Source organism: Tilletiaria anomala, assembly GCF_000711695.1.
Source record: "Tilletiaria anomala UBC 951 chromosome Unknown K437scaffold_7, whole genome shotgun sequence".
NCBI lineage: Eukaryota > Fungi > Basidiomycota > Exobasidiomycetes > Georgefischeriales > Tilletiariaceae > Tilletiaria > Tilletiaria anomala.
The window spans coordinates 119,244-135,978 of NW_013547015.1; the positions used below are offsets into that span (position 1 = coordinate 119,244).

The 16,735-nt window shown below is 55.6% G+C and overlaps 7 protein-coding genes across 7 annotated transcripts; 3 read left to right on the forward strand and 4 right to left on the reverse strand.

Moving 5' to 3' along the window:
* The first annotated feature begins 201 nt into the window (after positions 1–201).
* Positions 202–5,176, forward strand: K437DRAFT_292826 (uncharacterized protein). The gene is made up of 4 exons (XM_013390095.1): positions 202–871; positions 941–2,012; positions 2,078–4,105; positions 4,168–5,176. The coding sequence occupies exons 1-4, from the start codon at positions 398–400 to the stop codon at positions 5,109–5,111; spliced, it is 4,518 nt and encodes a 1,505-aa protein (XP_013245549.1). The 5' UTR covers positions 202–397; the 3' UTR covers positions 5,112–5,176.
* K437DRAFT_231800 (uncharacterized protein) lies at positions 5,119–7,700 on the reverse strand. Its single transcript, XM_013390096.1, has 5 exons — positions 7,113–7,700; positions 6,937–7,040; positions 6,518–6,856; positions 6,345–6,456; positions 5,119–6,277 (listed from the first exon to the last, which is right to left on the reverse strand). The coding sequence occupies exons 1-5, from the start codon at positions 7,350–7,352 to the stop codon at positions 5,168–5,170; spliced, it is 1,905 nt and encodes a 634-aa protein (XP_013245550.1). The 5' UTR covers positions 7,353–7,700; the 3' UTR covers positions 5,119–5,167.
* Positions 7,701–7,964: 264 nt separating this feature from the next.
* Positions 7,965–10,246, reverse strand: K437DRAFT_162155 (uncharacterized protein). Its single transcript, XM_013390097.1, has 7 exons — positions 9,573–10,246; positions 9,276–9,467; positions 9,151–9,157; positions 8,963–9,073; positions 8,645–8,869; positions 8,228–8,550; positions 7,965–8,159 (listed from the first exon to the last, which is right to left on the reverse strand). The coding sequence occupies exons 1-6, from the start codon at positions 9,791–9,793 to the stop codon at positions 8,395–8,397; spliced, it is 912 nt and encodes a 303-aa protein (XP_013245551.1). The 5' UTR covers positions 9,794–10,246; the 3' UTR covers positions 7,965–8,159; positions 8,228–8,394.
* A 169-nt stretch (positions 10,247–10,415) lies between these two features.
* Positions 10,416–11,005, reverse strand: K437DRAFT_253909 (uncharacterized protein). Its single transcript, XM_013390098.1, has one exon. It carries the CDS (start codon positions 10,965–10,967, stop codon positions 10,701–10,703), a length of 267 nt encoding a protein of 88 aa, XP_013245552.1. The 5' UTR covers positions 10,968–11,005; the 3' UTR covers positions 10,416–10,700.
* Positions 11,006–11,096: 91 nt separating this feature from the next.
* Positions 11,097–11,850, forward strand: K437DRAFT_162153 (uncharacterized protein). The gene has a single exon (XM_013390099.1). It carries the CDS (start codon positions 11,227–11,229, stop codon positions 11,719–11,721), a length of 495 nt encoding a protein of 164 aa, XP_013245553.1. The 5' UTR covers positions 11,097–11,226; the 3' UTR covers positions 11,722–11,850.
* K437DRAFT_162152 (RabGAP/TBC) lies at positions 11,851–16,333 on the reverse strand. The gene is made up of 5 exons (XM_013390100.1): positions 16,207–16,333; positions 15,879–16,122; positions 15,067–15,813; positions 14,563–15,003; positions 11,851–14,484 (listed from the first exon to the last, which is right to left on the reverse strand). The coding sequence occupies exons 1-5, from the start codon at positions 16,218–16,220 to the stop codon at positions 11,980–11,982; spliced, it is 3,951 nt and encodes a 1,316-aa protein (XP_013245554.1). The 5' UTR covers positions 16,221–16,333; the 3' UTR covers positions 11,851–11,979.
* K437DRAFT_162395 (uncharacterized protein) lies at positions 16,136–16,667 on the forward strand. Its single transcript, XM_013390101.1, has one exon. It carries the CDS (start codon positions 16,260–16,262, stop codon positions 16,533–16,535), a length of 276 nt encoding a protein of 91 aa, XP_013245555.1. The 5' UTR covers positions 16,136–16,259; the 3' UTR covers positions 16,536–16,667.
* The last annotated feature ends 68 nt before the right edge of the window (positions 16,668–16,735 follow it).

The following is a 16,735-nucleotide window of genomic DNA, read 5'->3' on the forward strand; positions in this document are numbered from 1 at the left end:
TCCGTGGAGCTATGAAAGCGAGAGCGTCACTTCCGATAAGTTCGAAGGCTGGTGAGCATTATTTCATTTCTTTCTTCGTTCTTTCTTTTTCGTTGCGCCGCCTCGCGTCGCGTTTCGAGGACCACATTTGCCAGGGAGTTTGGAGAGTGCAACATCAAGGTCCGAAATACATGGATTGCGGCATTCCAATGTCCATAGCTTGAGTACTGACCCCATGCGGACCAGACTCACGTTGGCCTGCATTACAATCGAGCAGATTGTGAATAAGCGTGCCACTCTGAGCCCGGGATTATGCTGAATGCCAAGTTCGCCAAACGCCAACTCTACTGGTCAAAAGAGCTGCCGTAGTCTGCAACAAGTGCGTGAAGGCTGCCGAGCTCCTTAGGCGCCCATCAAGATGACAGCTCCATCGACAGGCCTCATCGAAGGCCTTCGAGTCGAAATTGCCAGCCTGGGCATCGGAACTGTGATGTTCAACGGCAAGACGGGCTTCTCAATAGGCAGTTGGGTCGGGATCTGCTTGGACGAACCGAACGGCAAGAATGATGGCTCGGTCCACGGGAGAGTCTATTTCGATGCGCCGCCAAACCATGGTGTCTTCGTACGGCCAAGTCAGGTGCACGTGCTACCCGACGATATGCAGAATCCTCGGCCTCCAAGCAGTTTCGGGGATGCAGCGTCGGAACACGAAATTGACCTCGAACAAATTCAAGTCGGATGTAGCAAAGAAGGCGATTTGCTACGGGAAAGCCCTCCGCCGCCAGCTACCCCCCGAGGCCCCATGCAAACTGCCACAAACTCATTGCGATCGCTCAGCCGACAGGCCAGTGCCCCTCGCAGGAGCGTCAGTCCGACAAAGACCTCCGCACCTGTGAGCTGATCGTAAGAAGCGGACCTCATCGGCGCACAAGTGGAAATTGACATGCTTCCGTGCTCACAGTCCAAGGCGTTGATGACTCCTGGTCTGCGACCGAGAGGCTCAATAGCTTCGGGGTCTTCCGCGCCGACTACTAGGCCTCCTTCGACAGCTCCAAGGATCGCTTCTCCTATCAACTTATCCGCTGCCCGCTCATCGGTCACGACACCCGTCTCACGCCTAGCTCCCGGTGGTCGCCGATCGCCCACAAAGCCAAGCACGGGTCGTCCCACGCCATCATCCCGACCGATGTCGGCTCTTTCTTCAGGCGCGAGGCCGTCATCTGCATCCTCGTTCTCAGCTGCCCGAGGAGCGACGTCTGTGTCCACGCCTGCTTCCAGGACCGCGACCCGGCCCGCAGGGGTCACAACAGCCGGTGCAACCAAAGCTACACCAAGTACGTCAGTGGCAGCACGCTTGCGAGCGACACAACCAGCAGCACCGGCGACAACAAATGCAGCGCGTGCAGCACTTCGCCCTGTTCCGACTGCGCGACCTTCCATGCGACCCGTCCCCGCCGTTGGTGTTACATCCAGAGCAATTGACGGCGAGAAGAGTACTGCAAGATCCAAGCCTCGCGCTGCGCCGCAGTCCCGTCCCCCACTATCAGCCCCACTGCCCAGCGCACGCAGCGCTGTGTCTGCTGACAGAGAGTCAGAGTCCGACTTTGGCATGGCATCACCAAGTCTGCGAAAAGCTGCCGCCCTGCGAGCCGCATCGAGGCAAAGCTATGTCGATGGCGACTTGCTCTCAGATCACGTTCGCTTAGAGGATGCAGAGGACTTAATGGACGGGTCAGTCCAGGATGACGAACAGTTTAGGCGAGATTCGATGGATGCAGATGCAGAGCTCGACGGTGATGACACACTGGGGCTGCTCTCGACAAGCGAGCGAGCCGATTTCACTTCTTTAGAAAGCAGACAGCGACAACTTCGAATGCTAGCAGATTCTGGTATGCAGAAGGAGCTGACGGATCTGCGTAAGAAGGTCACCCTACTGGAGAGGCAGAGGGAAGATGATCGAGAGAAAATGAAGGAGCTGAAACAGTACAAGGAAGATGCGGACAAATTCTTGTCACAAAAGCCGAAGATGACAGGTGCGCTCACTCACGCGCTGGGTACCAGCAGTATTGATCAACTAATGTCCCTCTGCCCTTTACAGAACGCTTGCAGGACCTGGATCAGGATCTCCGCAACTACGAAAAAATGGAGAAGGAGTGGCTTGCTCAAAAAGATTCGTACGAATTGCAAATCCAGGATTTGCAAGAACAACTCGAGATGTCGACCCTGGACAAGGAGATGGCCGAAGAGAGAGCTGATGCTGCAGCTGAGGAGCTAGCGCTAGAGAAAGAGCGCGCAGATGAGCTGCAGATCGATCTGGAAGTTCTGCAGGAGCAACAAGCTGCAGCAGCAGCACCTGAGCTTGCCGAGCCAAGAGCTGAGGGAGAGGAGCGCGACGAGTCTGAAAAGCCATCGGCCACCATCATTCAACTGGAGAGGCAGAACGAACGACTCAAAGAGGCTTTGGTTCGCTTCCGTGATATCACCAACGAGAGTGACACAGTGCAAAAGCGCAAGATCGCAGAAATGGACAAGGAGCTGGCGGCGCTTTCGAATATTCAAGCTCAATATGAGACTGCTTCAGCACGTCTTGCTGATTCAGAAACTCTGATTGAGGATCTCAAGTTGCAGCTTGATGACGCGTTGCATGCAGAGGAGATGCTGGAGGAACTCACAGAGCGAAACCTCAGCTTAAGCGAAAAAGTAGAAGCAATGAGGGCCATCATTGAAGACTTGGACGCTCTGAAGGAGCTCAATGACGAGCTTGAAGAGACACACATCGAGACCGAAAAGCAGCTGCAAGAGGAAGTTGACCTGAAAGACATGCAGCTGCGCGAGCAGCGCGTTCGCAACGACACTCTGAATGCCAACATTGCTGATTACGAGACGACCTTTGGCCAGTTCCGCGAGCTTATCCTGAACTTACAAAGCGACCTGGAGACCCTGCGGACTGAACGAGCACAGGTCAGGGACAGAGATGAGCAAGGTGCTGGTGGCGACCTCAACAGTCAGAGCCAGGCAATGCTCAATCTCAACATGAAGCTGCAATCGTCAGTCTTAAAGTCGCAAGCAAAGACAATCGATCTCGAGCTTGGCAAGCTGGCCGCATCGCAAGCTCAAACGAATTTGGACATTATTAGGCCCTACTTGCCGAGCATTTTCTTCGAGCAGGACGCAGATGCAGTGAACTCTCTGCTCTTCTTCAAACGCATCGGGCACAAAGCCGACGTCATCAAAGTCGTCGTCGAGACGAGTCATGACATTCAAAACCAGCTAGCTAGCGGTGCATCAGAATCTCTGATCGCCGTGTGCCAGATGCGTCATTCGCTCGCGCACTTCTCGGCGCTTTCGAAACAGATCGCTGCCATGATCGGTCAAGGGACGACGGAGACGTTCCTCAAAGCAGGGCGAATGTTCAGAGAGTTGCTGTCGATCGAGAAGCGCGTCGACATGTACATCGACGCACTGCGCAAGGAGGAGCTCAAGGAAACAGAGTGCGCGTCCGACTTTCAGCGCTTCATCCATCAGCTCGAAGAATTCTCCTTTACTGTCAGCGAAGATGCTGGCGACGCAGACCTGTCAGCGAAAGAAGTCGGCAGTGCCACTCTCTTTGAGCACGATCTGGACACGCTCTACGCCGCGCTAGGCTTCACGAAGCAGACTCTAGCAGCCCTGCACGTCGATGCCAGTATTGAATGGGAGCTGGGCGGCAAGACAGCTGACGACGCGATCTTCACACCACTTCAAACACTCATTGACAATTTGAAGGCTGCCAAGGTGCCAGCACGAAAGCTCTTGCGGCGCCTCGAAGTCCTATATTCCAGTAACGAAGCTGTCAAGATGGAAGCTATAATGGCGCTGCCTGGTTTGGGCCACACCAGCTCTCAGCTTGTGACGTTTGCCTCCCAATTGGCGGTCAAGTCGAATGCCTATGTTCACGAGGTCCGCACCGCCAAGATGCCTTTCATGCTGTCGACCTTCTTGCGCTTGGTATCCGACGCGACCAGTGAAGGCTTGTCCATGAGTGACCATGAGCCATGGGAGACTTCTTTGACCTGGACTGTTCAGCTGGCCAGCAAGGTCTCCTCCCTCTTGAGCACAGCTTTGGAACATGAGAACACTATCTCAAGTGAGTACTCTCGTCCGCTGGATGAAGGCGTCATCATCTGATTAATCTTTTCTGCCTGTCAGTTGTCGGTGACGGACCATGGATCGCGCGTGTTCTACAGGTCAAGGCCGACGCGTCGCGCAACCTTGACGTGGAGCGGCAGGTCGCAAAGCTGCAGGATGAGGCCAGAGATCTGTATCGTGAAATCAGGTCACGAGACGAACGCTTGCAGGAGGAAGCCATCAAGGTCGAAAGACTTGGTCGTCAGCTGAAGGCAAGTAAGGAACAGGCTGATCAGATCCTCAGTTTGCGCCATGACCTTGGGGAGACGCAGAAACAGTCCAAGGCCTATCAAGAGGCCAACGAGACGATGCAAGGCGACATTGACAATCTGGAGAAGCTTGTACAACGACTGCAGAAGCAGCTGCCTTCCGCACAGGCAGAACAGACCGAAGCCGGAAACGCCAGCAACCGCATTGAGGACATGCCGAACCTTGCCGGAGCCAACTACGAAACAGCATATCTTGTGGATCAATTGAAGTCACTTCGCGGAGCTGTCAAGTACCTCGTCGGCGAGAACGCCTATTTGAAGAGTGTAGATTTGCTGCGCGAGTTTGCGTTACTTCCGCCGCTGAACTCAGTAGCTTCAGAAGTGCAAGAGGAAAGCGCAGCTTCCCGAAGGAAGGAAAATGGTGTGCCAGTACCCTTAGATGCGGGTGACAACGACATCCCCGATCTGCACTCAGCCTTACTCAGGGTTAAGGCGCTTCGCAGCAAAGCGCTCCACATGGCGGCCTCACCGAAACTCACTGACATTTCCTTCAGAACGGCGTCGAACGAAAGCGCCGCGCCGAAGAAATGGACGCCAGCCGCACTTTCGCCCGCACATCAATATGCCGCACAAAGGCGAGCCATGCTACAGGTGCAAAGGGATGTGCAGAAGCTTAACGACAAAGTGAAGCGTCGCTGGGTCACACCGCGCGCGCATTCGATGGAGCACACCCTTCTGCTCGGCGGGTTTGCATAAGGACGTTGTCATGAGATTGAGACACACCTGTACCATACACATTACAATATGCTACATTATTGCACATGTCGCGCGCGGCTTTCGCCAAAGATGAGAACAACGAATCCGCAACCGATGAAGATGCAGCCGATCAGAGAAAGTACCTTGAGCTGTCTACCAAGAAGAACGTCCGCGATCTCCACAAGTACCGTTGTCAAGAGGCAAGACACGGAAGCCAACACCGGTCCCCAAATGCTCAAGAGGATCATAAAGCAGGCATTGAAGAAGACCCCGCAGATGGCAACAATAGCTAGAGAAGCTACGGTCGCAAAATTGTAAGGCCATTCGAAGGGCTCCCAACCCGCAAAGTGCGCAATGACCACGCCCAGCCATAACGATAGGGCTGTTACGAGGCCGATGCCGCTGGTCATGATGTTAGAATGCATGCCCCATGGAAGCGGAGGTGGCACGTCGTCGAGCAGACGTTTTCGGCCATTCGTGTGCATGGGCGTGGAAAACGCCGAATGTTGTTTTAATCGAGTGCGTGAGCTCGTCCGCGAAAGCCGGGTCGTGCCGCCGGTCGAGAGCTGGGCTAATTCTGCTTCATCCAACTCGCTCTCTGATTCAGAGGAAAAGTCATCGGCTTCGCGCGAATATGTAGTCGGACCACTGCTGTTCTTGTTGCTTCCGGCCTGCTTGGCCTGCTTCTCTGTGTCCTCGTCGCCGTCGAACGATGATCGGCTTGAGGTGGAACGTGATTGCGATGGCGACGTTCCCGTCGCCTGGTAATTGGTGTCTCCGCTGAGAGCATTGCCTTCGGCTTGATCTTCATGCCGGCTCAATCCATCTGCGGCGTTGACAGGGCGGTACTCGATGGAGCTTTGGTGGCCGCGGCTTCTCCGGTGGCCGCCGGCAAGTGCGCCGCCCTTGCCATAAAGTTGAAGTTGTAGCTCTTCGTCTGGCAGCGTACCGACGAGCTTAAAAACAATCTCGTAGAGACCCATAGTAACAGCGCCGAGCAGAGCGAGCATGTCGCCAACGAAAGGATGTGGGAGCTCCGCAACAGCGGCTGTGTCTGGCTTTCCTTTCACTGGGTCCAAGAGTCGAGGCGCCTTCTTGTGCTCTGCGCCACCGTATGACACAACAATGACGCCCCCAACGGCGAGCAAGACAGAGACGACTTTGTACTGGACAGAAGATAAATGTGAATATGCGTGGTCTGGAATCAGTGATTGACCAAGTGGTCAAACTCACTGCTTGCCAGCGGTCGCCAAGGAACCATACACTAAAGACAAGTGCCGAGACCGCAAAACAATTGTACAAGGCAGTAATATCTGCCATGCTCGTCAGGGGTACAGCGGCGTACCTGTGCCGCATCGAAAGCGTCAATACACCATTGAATATGCCTTCGTCTCCGCGATACTTACCAGCTGAGTGCGGGGACGGTAATGCCGATCGTCAACAGCGCCAGGATAGACAAAATCCTGAATGCATCGAACCCGCACCATCCATTGAAAGAGCTCCTGATGCGCCATAGGGTGCTTTCAGCAACCACTTCGTGCTGTATTGGCGAAGGTAGCGAGAGCCCACTGTCCTCTTGGCCTCCCTGCAGCAGAGAGCTGCGAATCGTGCGGGACTCTGTCTGCCATCTCAGATTCTCTACGATCAGATGCCAGTAATGCTTACGTATTGAGCACCCTGTTGTGAACTTGAGAAGTAGCAGATGGAGCGGCAGGATGACTATAAAGCTGCTGTGACCAATGTAGCTGCCGACGCCCAAAGTACACCAAGCATACACTTAGTCATCTGCCTCGCATAATGTTGCTATACCATATCATACGCTCACAGGCTGAAAAATGGCTTTTTGTAGTTTAGCGTCTGCTGCACGTGCTGGGCAAATTCGGTCTGGAGGGTGTAGGCAACCAATGAGAGGATGAAAGCCGTTATCGCCTGGTTGCATGCAGTGCAGAGAGGAGCATGAGCGAAGGGCAATACAGCCAGATACGTCAATGGCGATCACACCTTGTAACCACCTGGAATCCCAGGCACTGCCTTCTTGTCGCCGGCTGCGACATCAGTTCCTCGACCTGTCGCCGCAGCTGCTGCGTCATAACATCCAGCACCACCTACGCGAATGTCGTGTATCGAGCTGGCAGATAGCGATCTCGCAGCGCGGGACGCCGCGTCGTTGGAGCACGATCCGCTCGTCTGTGATAAGGCTAATACATTCGGCGGCCGACTTTGGCCCGAGAGCGAGGTCATGCAGCGCGGCTTGTGGGTCGTCTGCCGCAACAGGCGCAGACGATGCGTGCTTCTAAGAAGCCAAGAGGCACAGGTTGCCAATCACCCAGATGGCCGCGTCTGCGACTGCTTTTCCAAGGTGGAGCTGCTTCTCTCGTTCTCGGCCCGGACCAAGAAAGTCCCAAGATTGTTCGGGACAGACCTCTCATGTGATGGTATGGAAGCCGAAGCACTGACCGCCTGCTATGCTGCCACTCTACCTTTATGGTGATGAATGGTTGTGAGAGAGGTACGCGTGCCGGTACAGCCGCACAAGAACCGTGGTTCGTTTTGTGGAGCATCGAATGGCATTTTCAATCCGGTTCAACCGAAAACAGCGTATCCATCCCGTCATTCGTCATCATCGGCACGCTCCTTTCACAACGCCGTTCTGAGGGCTGCAAAAGCAAACAACGCACTTGCGGGGGGATCAGACAAATTGCTCCCTCATGATCCGTCACACCTTTCTTTTTTAAGACCGAGGGTCACAGCAAAAAGGTACGAACTTGCTGGACATTGCTTTGTTCTTGCAACTTTAGGTCATCCGGGCACATTTGGTCCGACAGCTTTTCGTCACCTAACCTGCAGCAGAATTGGATGACTGGCTGATTATAGTCTATCAGAAGATACACAGACACGATCGAGAACGCTGGATGGCACGCGAAGCTATCACCTGATGACAGAGCTTGGAGGACGACGTCATGGATTTCGCATTCGCATTCGCGAGCACCGATATTGACAATAGTCACTTGGGTCATCATGAAGCAGGGTAAACGGACAAAAGTGTGACTGATCGTTCAGACGAGCTCGTAAGCCGGCAAGCCATGAGTAGCGGGAGTCAGGTTACCAAGCCGTACCGTTGATGGACGGTCAGGAAAAGTCCTGGATGTGAGAGATGGAGGATGGGAAGTAACCGTGTTGGAAAGATCATATGAAGGCCTTCTTCGTGTCTGCACTTCATTTCAATCAAGAAAGTTATGTGAGTCCGTTCAAGGAGCCAGGGGAGACTGCGGCGGTAACTTCTTTAAATAAGGGTGGCGATGGCGAGAGCGGCACCGGCGATAAGAGCGCCCGCAACACCTGAGGCGACCTTGCCGGCGGACGAGGCAGTAGTGCCGCTGCCTGAAGCACCTGAGCCGGACGACGAGCTGCTACCAGGGGCAGCCGCAGGATCAGTACCCTAAAAAGTGACGAAGCGCGGAAGAAAACAGTGGGCCCCGTCAGCAACCATGCGCGCATGCGGAAAGGCCACCGGTTCGAAAGCTGCAACTCACGTTGGTGCCGGAGTTACTGGCGGTGCAGGTGCTGTTGCCGGCCACGGGGCAGGTGGGGTCGAGGCAGACTGACTGGACGGCTGGGGATGCGCTTGAAGGGACTGCCAAGGGGGCACCGCACTTGTTGTTGAAGAACGTGCCGAGGGCTTGGCCGACTGGCGCGATGTCTTCCATGCTGACACCGAAGGACACTGCCGAGTAGGCAACCTCCTGGATGAAGTAGCCCTGCAATCGCAAAAAACGCACAAGAAACAGGAGACAATCACCGTCTCAGTCAACAGTATCCACATTCGCTCTGCAGTTTGCAGCCGTACGCACAAGCTCTGCAGAATTAAGGTTCATGAACCGATGGACGTCGTATTGGCTGGTGGAGCCAGCGTAGGCCGGGAAGCCATTCTTCCCAACGGAGCTGCAGCCAAGAAGGCTACCCTGTAGCGACATATCAAGAGGTAACGATCAGCAAGTGGAACTCATAGATGACACAAGTCGATCGTTGGATTACGCACGAAGTACCTGTTTTGTGAGAGGCCGCAGAATTGGGACGGAACAATGGGAAATTTGAAAGAAGGGATGCACGGTCAGAACAGCGTTACCGCACAACAAAAACGGCGCAGTGGAGTCGACTACGCACGAGTACAGGTGGGTGATGAGCATGTGCTGGTTCGACTTGGTGTCGTTGGCAGCCTTGTTCTGCTTGAGCGGGGTGGCTCCACCACCGTCAAGGAAGTTGAGAGAGACGGCCTTGCCGTTGCGGTTCGTAGATAGGAGCGAACCATCGAAGTACTTGAGGAGGTTGATGTTGTTTACGCCGTTGAAAGTACCGCTGCAGGCCGAAAGAGTTAAAGAGCGATCATGAAGACGTCAATGACTGACGACCCCACAAATTTGCGAGGCAAAGCCTGTCACACCGTGCAAAAGCGCAACTCACTTGGCGGTCAGGATCCCGGTAGGCTTAACGGGTGCGTTGGCAGAAGTCGCATTGGAGTAGTTGCCGATCAAAGCGGAGTTGACAACGAGGGTGAGCAGGGTGAGCTGCTGCGCCCCATCAGTCGAGTTGAACAGGGCGGTCGAGTACTTGTCGCAGAACGACTCGGCGCTGACGGCTGCGGCCCCAGCGAGGGCACCCACGGTGATGGCAGTGAATTTCATCTTGAAAGGATGGATGATGTGCGGGGTGCAGTAAGGGAATTGAAGAGCAAATAGGGGGTGGATGAAGGGTGTTGTAACAGCGTTTGAATGAGGTCAGAAGGGGGGTCAATGTGAAGAGAGACGAGAAAGGTGCATCCATATTTATTGTGCGGTCACCTGAAAAGGCAGGCGGATCATTGATCGTAATGAGTCGTCGATCATCAGGTCATATTCCTGCTTTGCTGTGTACATCGTGTAGCTCCTGCACACGGAAAGGACACAGGGCTAACAAGGTGTGTCGTCCAGTAGCGCACGGTCCTGCATCCAGCAGTCGTGCGCACATCCTCATCTCAAGGCGGGCTCGGGGCGACCCTCCACGGTCGATCGTAACTCAGATTACGTTGCCAGAAGAGCTGCCAGGCGGACTGCAGCGCAAATGATGAGAGGGCCCACGTCCCCCACTTGTTCACCTGACCAAGTGTTTTAGACCGCGTTCAGTTGACCACTGGAAGCATTGAAGCGCTGCCTCAAAAGAGTGTTCATCCACCCAGTTCACACATCCATTGCAAAGAATCCTGGCAACGTCTCACCCCAGGCTGCCTGCCGTGGAGGTGGAAAAAACAACAACAGGATGGAGCATGTCTCTGCTTTTTCTTTCTGGAGCAGATCCCGGAACGCATTGACAGACGCGGCGTGGCAGACTTTGAGATACGTGCACTCCGCAGAGTAGTCTCGAGCGGGTCTGGAGCAGCGCCGATGCAAAGAGTCCAGGACTGCCGAGATATGTACCATGATTACGCAACGTCTGCATCACTGGTATGTAATGAAAATGCCCGGCTGCGCTGTTTCATGATGACGATGTGTAAGTAATATGCACTGGCCACTGATACTGCCAAGGTGGCAACTGAAAAGAGTCCCAGCCGGATGACTAAAGATTGGCCGTAGTACGAATAGTGAATGCAGAGCAGCGCAAAGACCCAAGGTGCAGGAGAAGCAGATGCCGGGGGGGCGGTATTGAGGGTAGCTTTACTGCTGCTGACCGTAACGATGAAATAAAATGGCCTGACATTCGTCTGACAAATGGCCTGACATTCATATGACAAATGGCCATCCTGTCGCTGATCGGACTGTGGAGTGGTGAGGCGTTCCAGGCCAGGGGCGGAGACGCAGCGACAGCCAGCAGCAGCAGCGCCATTAGTAATTAAAGCGCCGCCGATCCTCGATCGTACGCGCCCGCACCCACTCCACCATCATCACAGAATTGCACAAGGGCTTGGACTAGTCTGACAAGAGAGAACGGGAAAACGCTCCTGCCGAGCGTCTTGCTCGACTGATCCGGAATCGGCTGTTGCCTAGTCTACGGATTGTGGAGCACGGGACAGCCAGGTGTTTGGACGAGCATAGGGTAGCAACTTGGCGTGCACCCCGCTTGTCTCGGTAGTCTTGCGTGGTGGATGGTCATTGTCGAGTGCAGGAACTGTGACGGAATGGCAGGCAGCAGACCAGTATGTGTCGTCGTACACTCGCGTCGCCTATGTACCGTTGCAGGCCGTCGCAGATGGCTCGTGCGCAAGACTGTGCTAGTCCGTGCCGCTCATTGCTATATACCTGCTCCACAGTCCACACCCCTCTCTATTCTCCAGGTCTCCAGCCCACTTCACCTTGACATTTCACAACCGTTGGAGGACATGGGCATGTCCATCCATGCGAGTCCGTGGAACAACTCTTTTTCCAGCATGGATGCGACGCCGACCCTATTCCCCTTGCTGATGCGGCGCTGTGACTTAACAACACTCAAATCTGCGGATGACTCGCGCAACCGCGTGGAGGGATTAGGGAAGGCCGAAAATTGGAATGCCTGCCGGCTACTCTATTCTGTCTACATCATTCGGGCGCACGCAACTGCCAACCCAACATACCTGTGGAGCTTGGGTGCATGCAATCCGTAATCCTTCCTCGTGTAATTCCACTTGCGACGACAAAGCTCTAATCATCCCTGTTCGCCTCGGGTCCTCGACGGATATTGTTACTGCTTTTGGCGCACGTTGAAGTCAAAAGGGGGCCACTTGCTTGGCGTGAACGCCTTCTCGAACATGTTTTCTCATGAATGGATTGAGATGAAGAGAGCCTCATTGTCATTCGCAAGGACCGCTTGAGTGCGCACAAGGGCATCAGGGCGTTGCCAGTTCCCATCCTGACCATTGGCATCATCCGTCATCTTTATCCGCTACGCCAGCAATGAGCGCGCCGATGCTCGAATGCGCCTCTGCCAACGGCGTGCGCAAGCGAGCGGGGACGTCCTCGCTCTTGACCTGGGTATCGATCCTGAGATCCTCGCAGAGCAACCGCATGAGCTCGTCGGCGCTCAGGACCTCCCGGACGTTCAAATCAGGCGAAGGCGGCGGCAGCTCCTTTTCACGAACATGTCCATCATTTGCGCTGAGCGGCACTGGACCATCTTCTGCAGTAGCACCCGCAGCGCCGTTCGTCTCTGTGATCGTTGAAAAGTCCTGCCCTGCAACGAATGAGCCTCCGCTCGCGCGAGCAACGGAGCTGCGCGTTGAGGAAGCGCTGTTTGTACGCCGAGACGCGAGACGCGAGCGCGCAAGCTTCACACCGCTGCCTTTCCCAACACTGCTCTGCCGCGTGCCGTCGACCGCGCCAAGGTCAGCAGTGCTAGCAACGTCATTCGAGCTTGCCTCGAACGAAGGCACGGGCGCGTCGCACAGCTTGTAGCGTTCGACCCCTTCCAGTGTCGATTCTGGCGTAGCATGGATTGGCTCGTCCACCTCTACTGAGGCACGATAGAACTGTTTGCCCGTCGCTGCAGCGTCAGACTCATGGCCCTCGACGGTCGTGGATGTATTGGGGCTTGGGGCCAGCGGCGCTGTGCGCGGCTGCTCGGAGGCCGACACGCGCCACCCATCGATGACTGGCCTTTCGGGCGTCTCAACTATCCAGACGTCCTGATCAGCCCTGGCGCGCTGCCCAGTGGGTTGCATCGGGATCGCATCTGACGCGTCGGAAGTGGACTGATTAGTCCGCGCAAATCGTGACCGCTGCAAACCTCCATTGCCGGCGTCCATCGACGCTGGGCTGTGTACGACAGGCATTTGCTCAGGTGCGTGCGGACGACCTGTCTTCTCCAAGACGCCATCGCGCCGGAGATCCTCATCCGTTGCGAGGCACTCCAAAGTGGCACGCACGTCCGCTCGCGTGACTTGGCGAGTCTTGGCAAACGCTGCGGCGGGCACCATTGTGGATCCATGCTCACGCACAACTGACACCTTGCCCACGGACGACACTGAAGAAACGCGACTGCTCTCTCCAATGTCAATGGCGCTGCCTGCATCGCTCGACTGCCGCGATCCTGGCGTGGTTGAGGCGCTCCCCTGGGCCGCATGCGATCGTCGCGATAACTGGATGGGACTGCTCGCATTGCTGTTCGATGCAAGCGGACCAGTTGAGACTTTTCGACTGGTGCGAATTGCTGAATCTGGTGTCGCAGACGGGCTCTGGCCCGCTTCACGTGGCGGTCGTGCAGAGCCTGTCAAGAGCAGCGGCTTTTGCCCATTCGCTCGCAAACTCAGGCTGCCGTGTCGTGAATGGCTGCTCAGCGCTGCTCGTATGCTAGGCAGCAGTCGCGGGCTTTCCGACCCGTTCCTATCGCTGTGCGCCGGGCTCGGAGGCATGAACATGGCTCTGAGAGTTTGAGAATTGCCAGCTTCTGCAAATTCCTGGCGACCTAAAGATGTATCGGCGACACTTGGCAGCGGGAACTGCGGGAGGTCATGCCGAGAGGAACGCGCAATGGCGGGATGCTGCGGCGGCGTTCTTTGTCCTTCGCTCGCCGGATTGGGTGCCGATCGACCGATGCTAGCGGCAGCGCCGCGTGCACGATTCATCAGATCTTGCCCTGCAATGCTGAAAGACTGCAGGCGTTGCTGCGCAGGTGAGTTGTTTCCTGGCTGGTTTTGCCGGTCGGACGAGCGATTCCAGCTCGTCATTGCTTTCGCAGTAAGGTTAGTGCTCATCTTGGACAAGCTGGCTGCTGCGTCACTAGAATGTAGTGCCTCGGCGTAGCGATTGAAGATGCTTCCACTCGCGCTGCGCGGCTTCGGTGATCCGTCGAAGGGGACATCATCCATATCTTGCTGCTGCCTCTGGCTTTGCGGAGAGAATGATTGGAGCCAGCTCTTGCCGGTACTGAGCTGTGGAGATGTTGTGTTTCGCAGATTCTGGTACATCTTGGCCGCACGCTCTCGCAGGACGGCGGCGTTGCTTAGCTCGGCAAACTCCTCCTCCGTTGGCGGAGCATCACCAGTGAGAGCAGACGCCAAGCGCCGCTGGCGGTACAGATGCGCCATTTCCAGCACAGGCTCGATGTCTTCGTCAGGGTAATTTTGCAAGAGCCACATGCATCGCGCAAATGGCCCCTCTGTACCGTCAGCATCTGCATCCGTGTCATAAGACCGTGCTGCATCGATGAGCTGCTCGCGGATCCTGACCAGCAAGGCGCAGCAGATGTCGATGAGAAAGTCAACCTTCGTTGGTGCGTCGACCCTTGAGGCGTTGTTGCTGGGCGCACCTTGCTGAGCAAGCAGGACGTCCCATACACGCAAGAGGGAAGGTAGGGTCAACTCCGTGCTGAGGAGACACGCTAGCCATCGGAAGGAATAATAAGGTAGGCGAGGGTCGAGGGATGTGGCGCGCTGCAAGAGCATCGTACTTCATCCTGGTGAGCGTCTCTCGCTCGACATGATTGTTGTTTGCATGGTTTCGAAACTCACCAAAACCGCCCAAAGCTCCTCATCCAGCCATTTGAGCCTCAAGCTGAATTTTTTCAATCCGCCCGCCATTCCACTATCCGCAATATTGCCAGCGACATCCCGCGCTCTGACATTGCTGACCCGCAACCCAGCCGCGGCATGGTCGACGCCATCAAAGTCGAACAGATCGCGTACCTCGCCGATCAGCGCGCTGAAGCACCAGAAAGCATCAGCCTCGGCGTGAGCGGTCCACTCGAGCACTTCAATATCACCGGCTGCGACTTCAACTGCCGCTGCTTCTGCGCCTGCTTCTGCTTCTGAGCTTGCATCGGCGCCAGAAGAGCTGTAGGTTGCAGAGCCCATGGCAGGGATGTGGTCAACGTGCACGGTCCCTGAGGAAGACACGATGTCCCGCCCAGATCGGAAAGCATATAAGAAGACGAACGCAATCTCGTTCATACCCTGAAAAGATGCTTGTTGAGCGCGATACTCAAATGCCTTGAGCGTATCCGGAAGATGACTCACCTGGATGTATCCAATGGATGGATTAAGTAGTGCATAGATGTAGAGTATTCGCAGCAGCGAATGCCACCTGACGTCTTCAAGCTCAGGTTCATCCTTCCCTGGTAGTGGCGGAGGACCGCTCTCAACTGCCATCGACGCAACATTGCTTCCATTCCGTGTCCCTTGTGTGACAGGTTCGATATCATCGGCGTCCTCGGCATGCCTGGCTTCTGCAGAGATGAAGGATGTCGATGATGAGCGACCGGAAGCCGATAAGCCGGTACATTGCCTAGCCTCGAGTGCTGCGAGACGGTCTAAACAGCCTTCCATTGCTTTGGCCTGCCCACCATGCCTTCCATCATCAGGCACCGTTTCCTGCTCATCCACTTTTCCCTTGTCCTTGCTGGCATGCTTGACCCTTTCCTTATTTTCCCGTCGAAGCCTCTGCATATCCAACGCGAACGAATGGTTGATCTGCTCAAGACGGACGAGCAAATCGTGCCGGCAGCTGAGCCTTTCCACTGCTGGCGAGGTATCCTCGGCGGATCTGGCTGGTGCCGGGGCGAGAGGACATGTCTTGGAAGGCTTGATGGTTGCCTGATAGAAATCGAATCCATTCTTCCGAGAGCGACTCAGATCTTTATATAGTTGATCGAGGAGAACGTCGCGCTCTGAGAGGCTGCCGGGAAGAGCGCTGCTGCTGACGCTGTCTCCGTCCTGCTGATGGGGCCTCTGCAGGGCCATGGGTAGAAAGTCTTGAACGAATTGCTGTAGAGCAAGAGATGATGTCAGCACCCTCCGCAAACATACTAGCTGCTTGAGATATTACCCACATAGTATTCCCCTCTCCGCTTGGACAAGACCTCGGGCCAGTCGCGCTTCTCTATCGGTAGGTACTCTAGCAAGACCTTCCACGCTTGTGACCGCAGCCAGTCGGGTGACTCTGGCAGCGAGCCTTGCAGGCATAGCTGTCGAAGCGTGTAGCTATCCGCCAACGTTTGCCCCGGCATGAGATTTGTGGGATCTAGCAGCGCAAGAAAGGCCTTGCGCCGAGCGTTGGCGGCTGCCATCCCTGCACTGTGCGAAGTGAATCATAGACGGTGCGGATGAACGCTTTGCTCAATATCTCACTAGCACATGATGACATGAAGCATCCCTCACCCTTTTCCGTCCATATCGCCGTATCATGAGCGCCGTACCATGAGCGCCGTACCATGAGCTCCGCTATGAAATATCTTGGGGTTGTCGTTCTGGTATGTATACACTCAAATACTGTCCATCAGTCTATCTTCCCTTCGAAGGTGCAGGTTCGGTCGTTCGGAACTGGCAGGTCTCGCACGGTACATTATCCGGAGGACCTCGAACCAGCCGGGAGAAAGCTCAGGTTGCGAACAACAGGAGTTAACAGAGGAGGGCGTCCGTTGCGATCGCTGCAGGCGCAAGCACTGATGGGACGTCGAAGGAGGGCCTCACAGCAACGAGTGCCGTGAGTGGCCCGTGATGTGCCACTCGCTTTGGTGTGCCGTGCCGCCCGTGTGCGTGCGTCATCCCTGCACGCGGTGCGTCAGAGGTCATCAGGCAGTGGGCGCGCCGCACTGCCGCTTCAGTTTTCTCTTAACCCTTCATCGTCGCCTCGCTCTCAAACTTATTCCATCGCATCTTTTGCAAGTAAAACGGCTCTCCGCCAGCA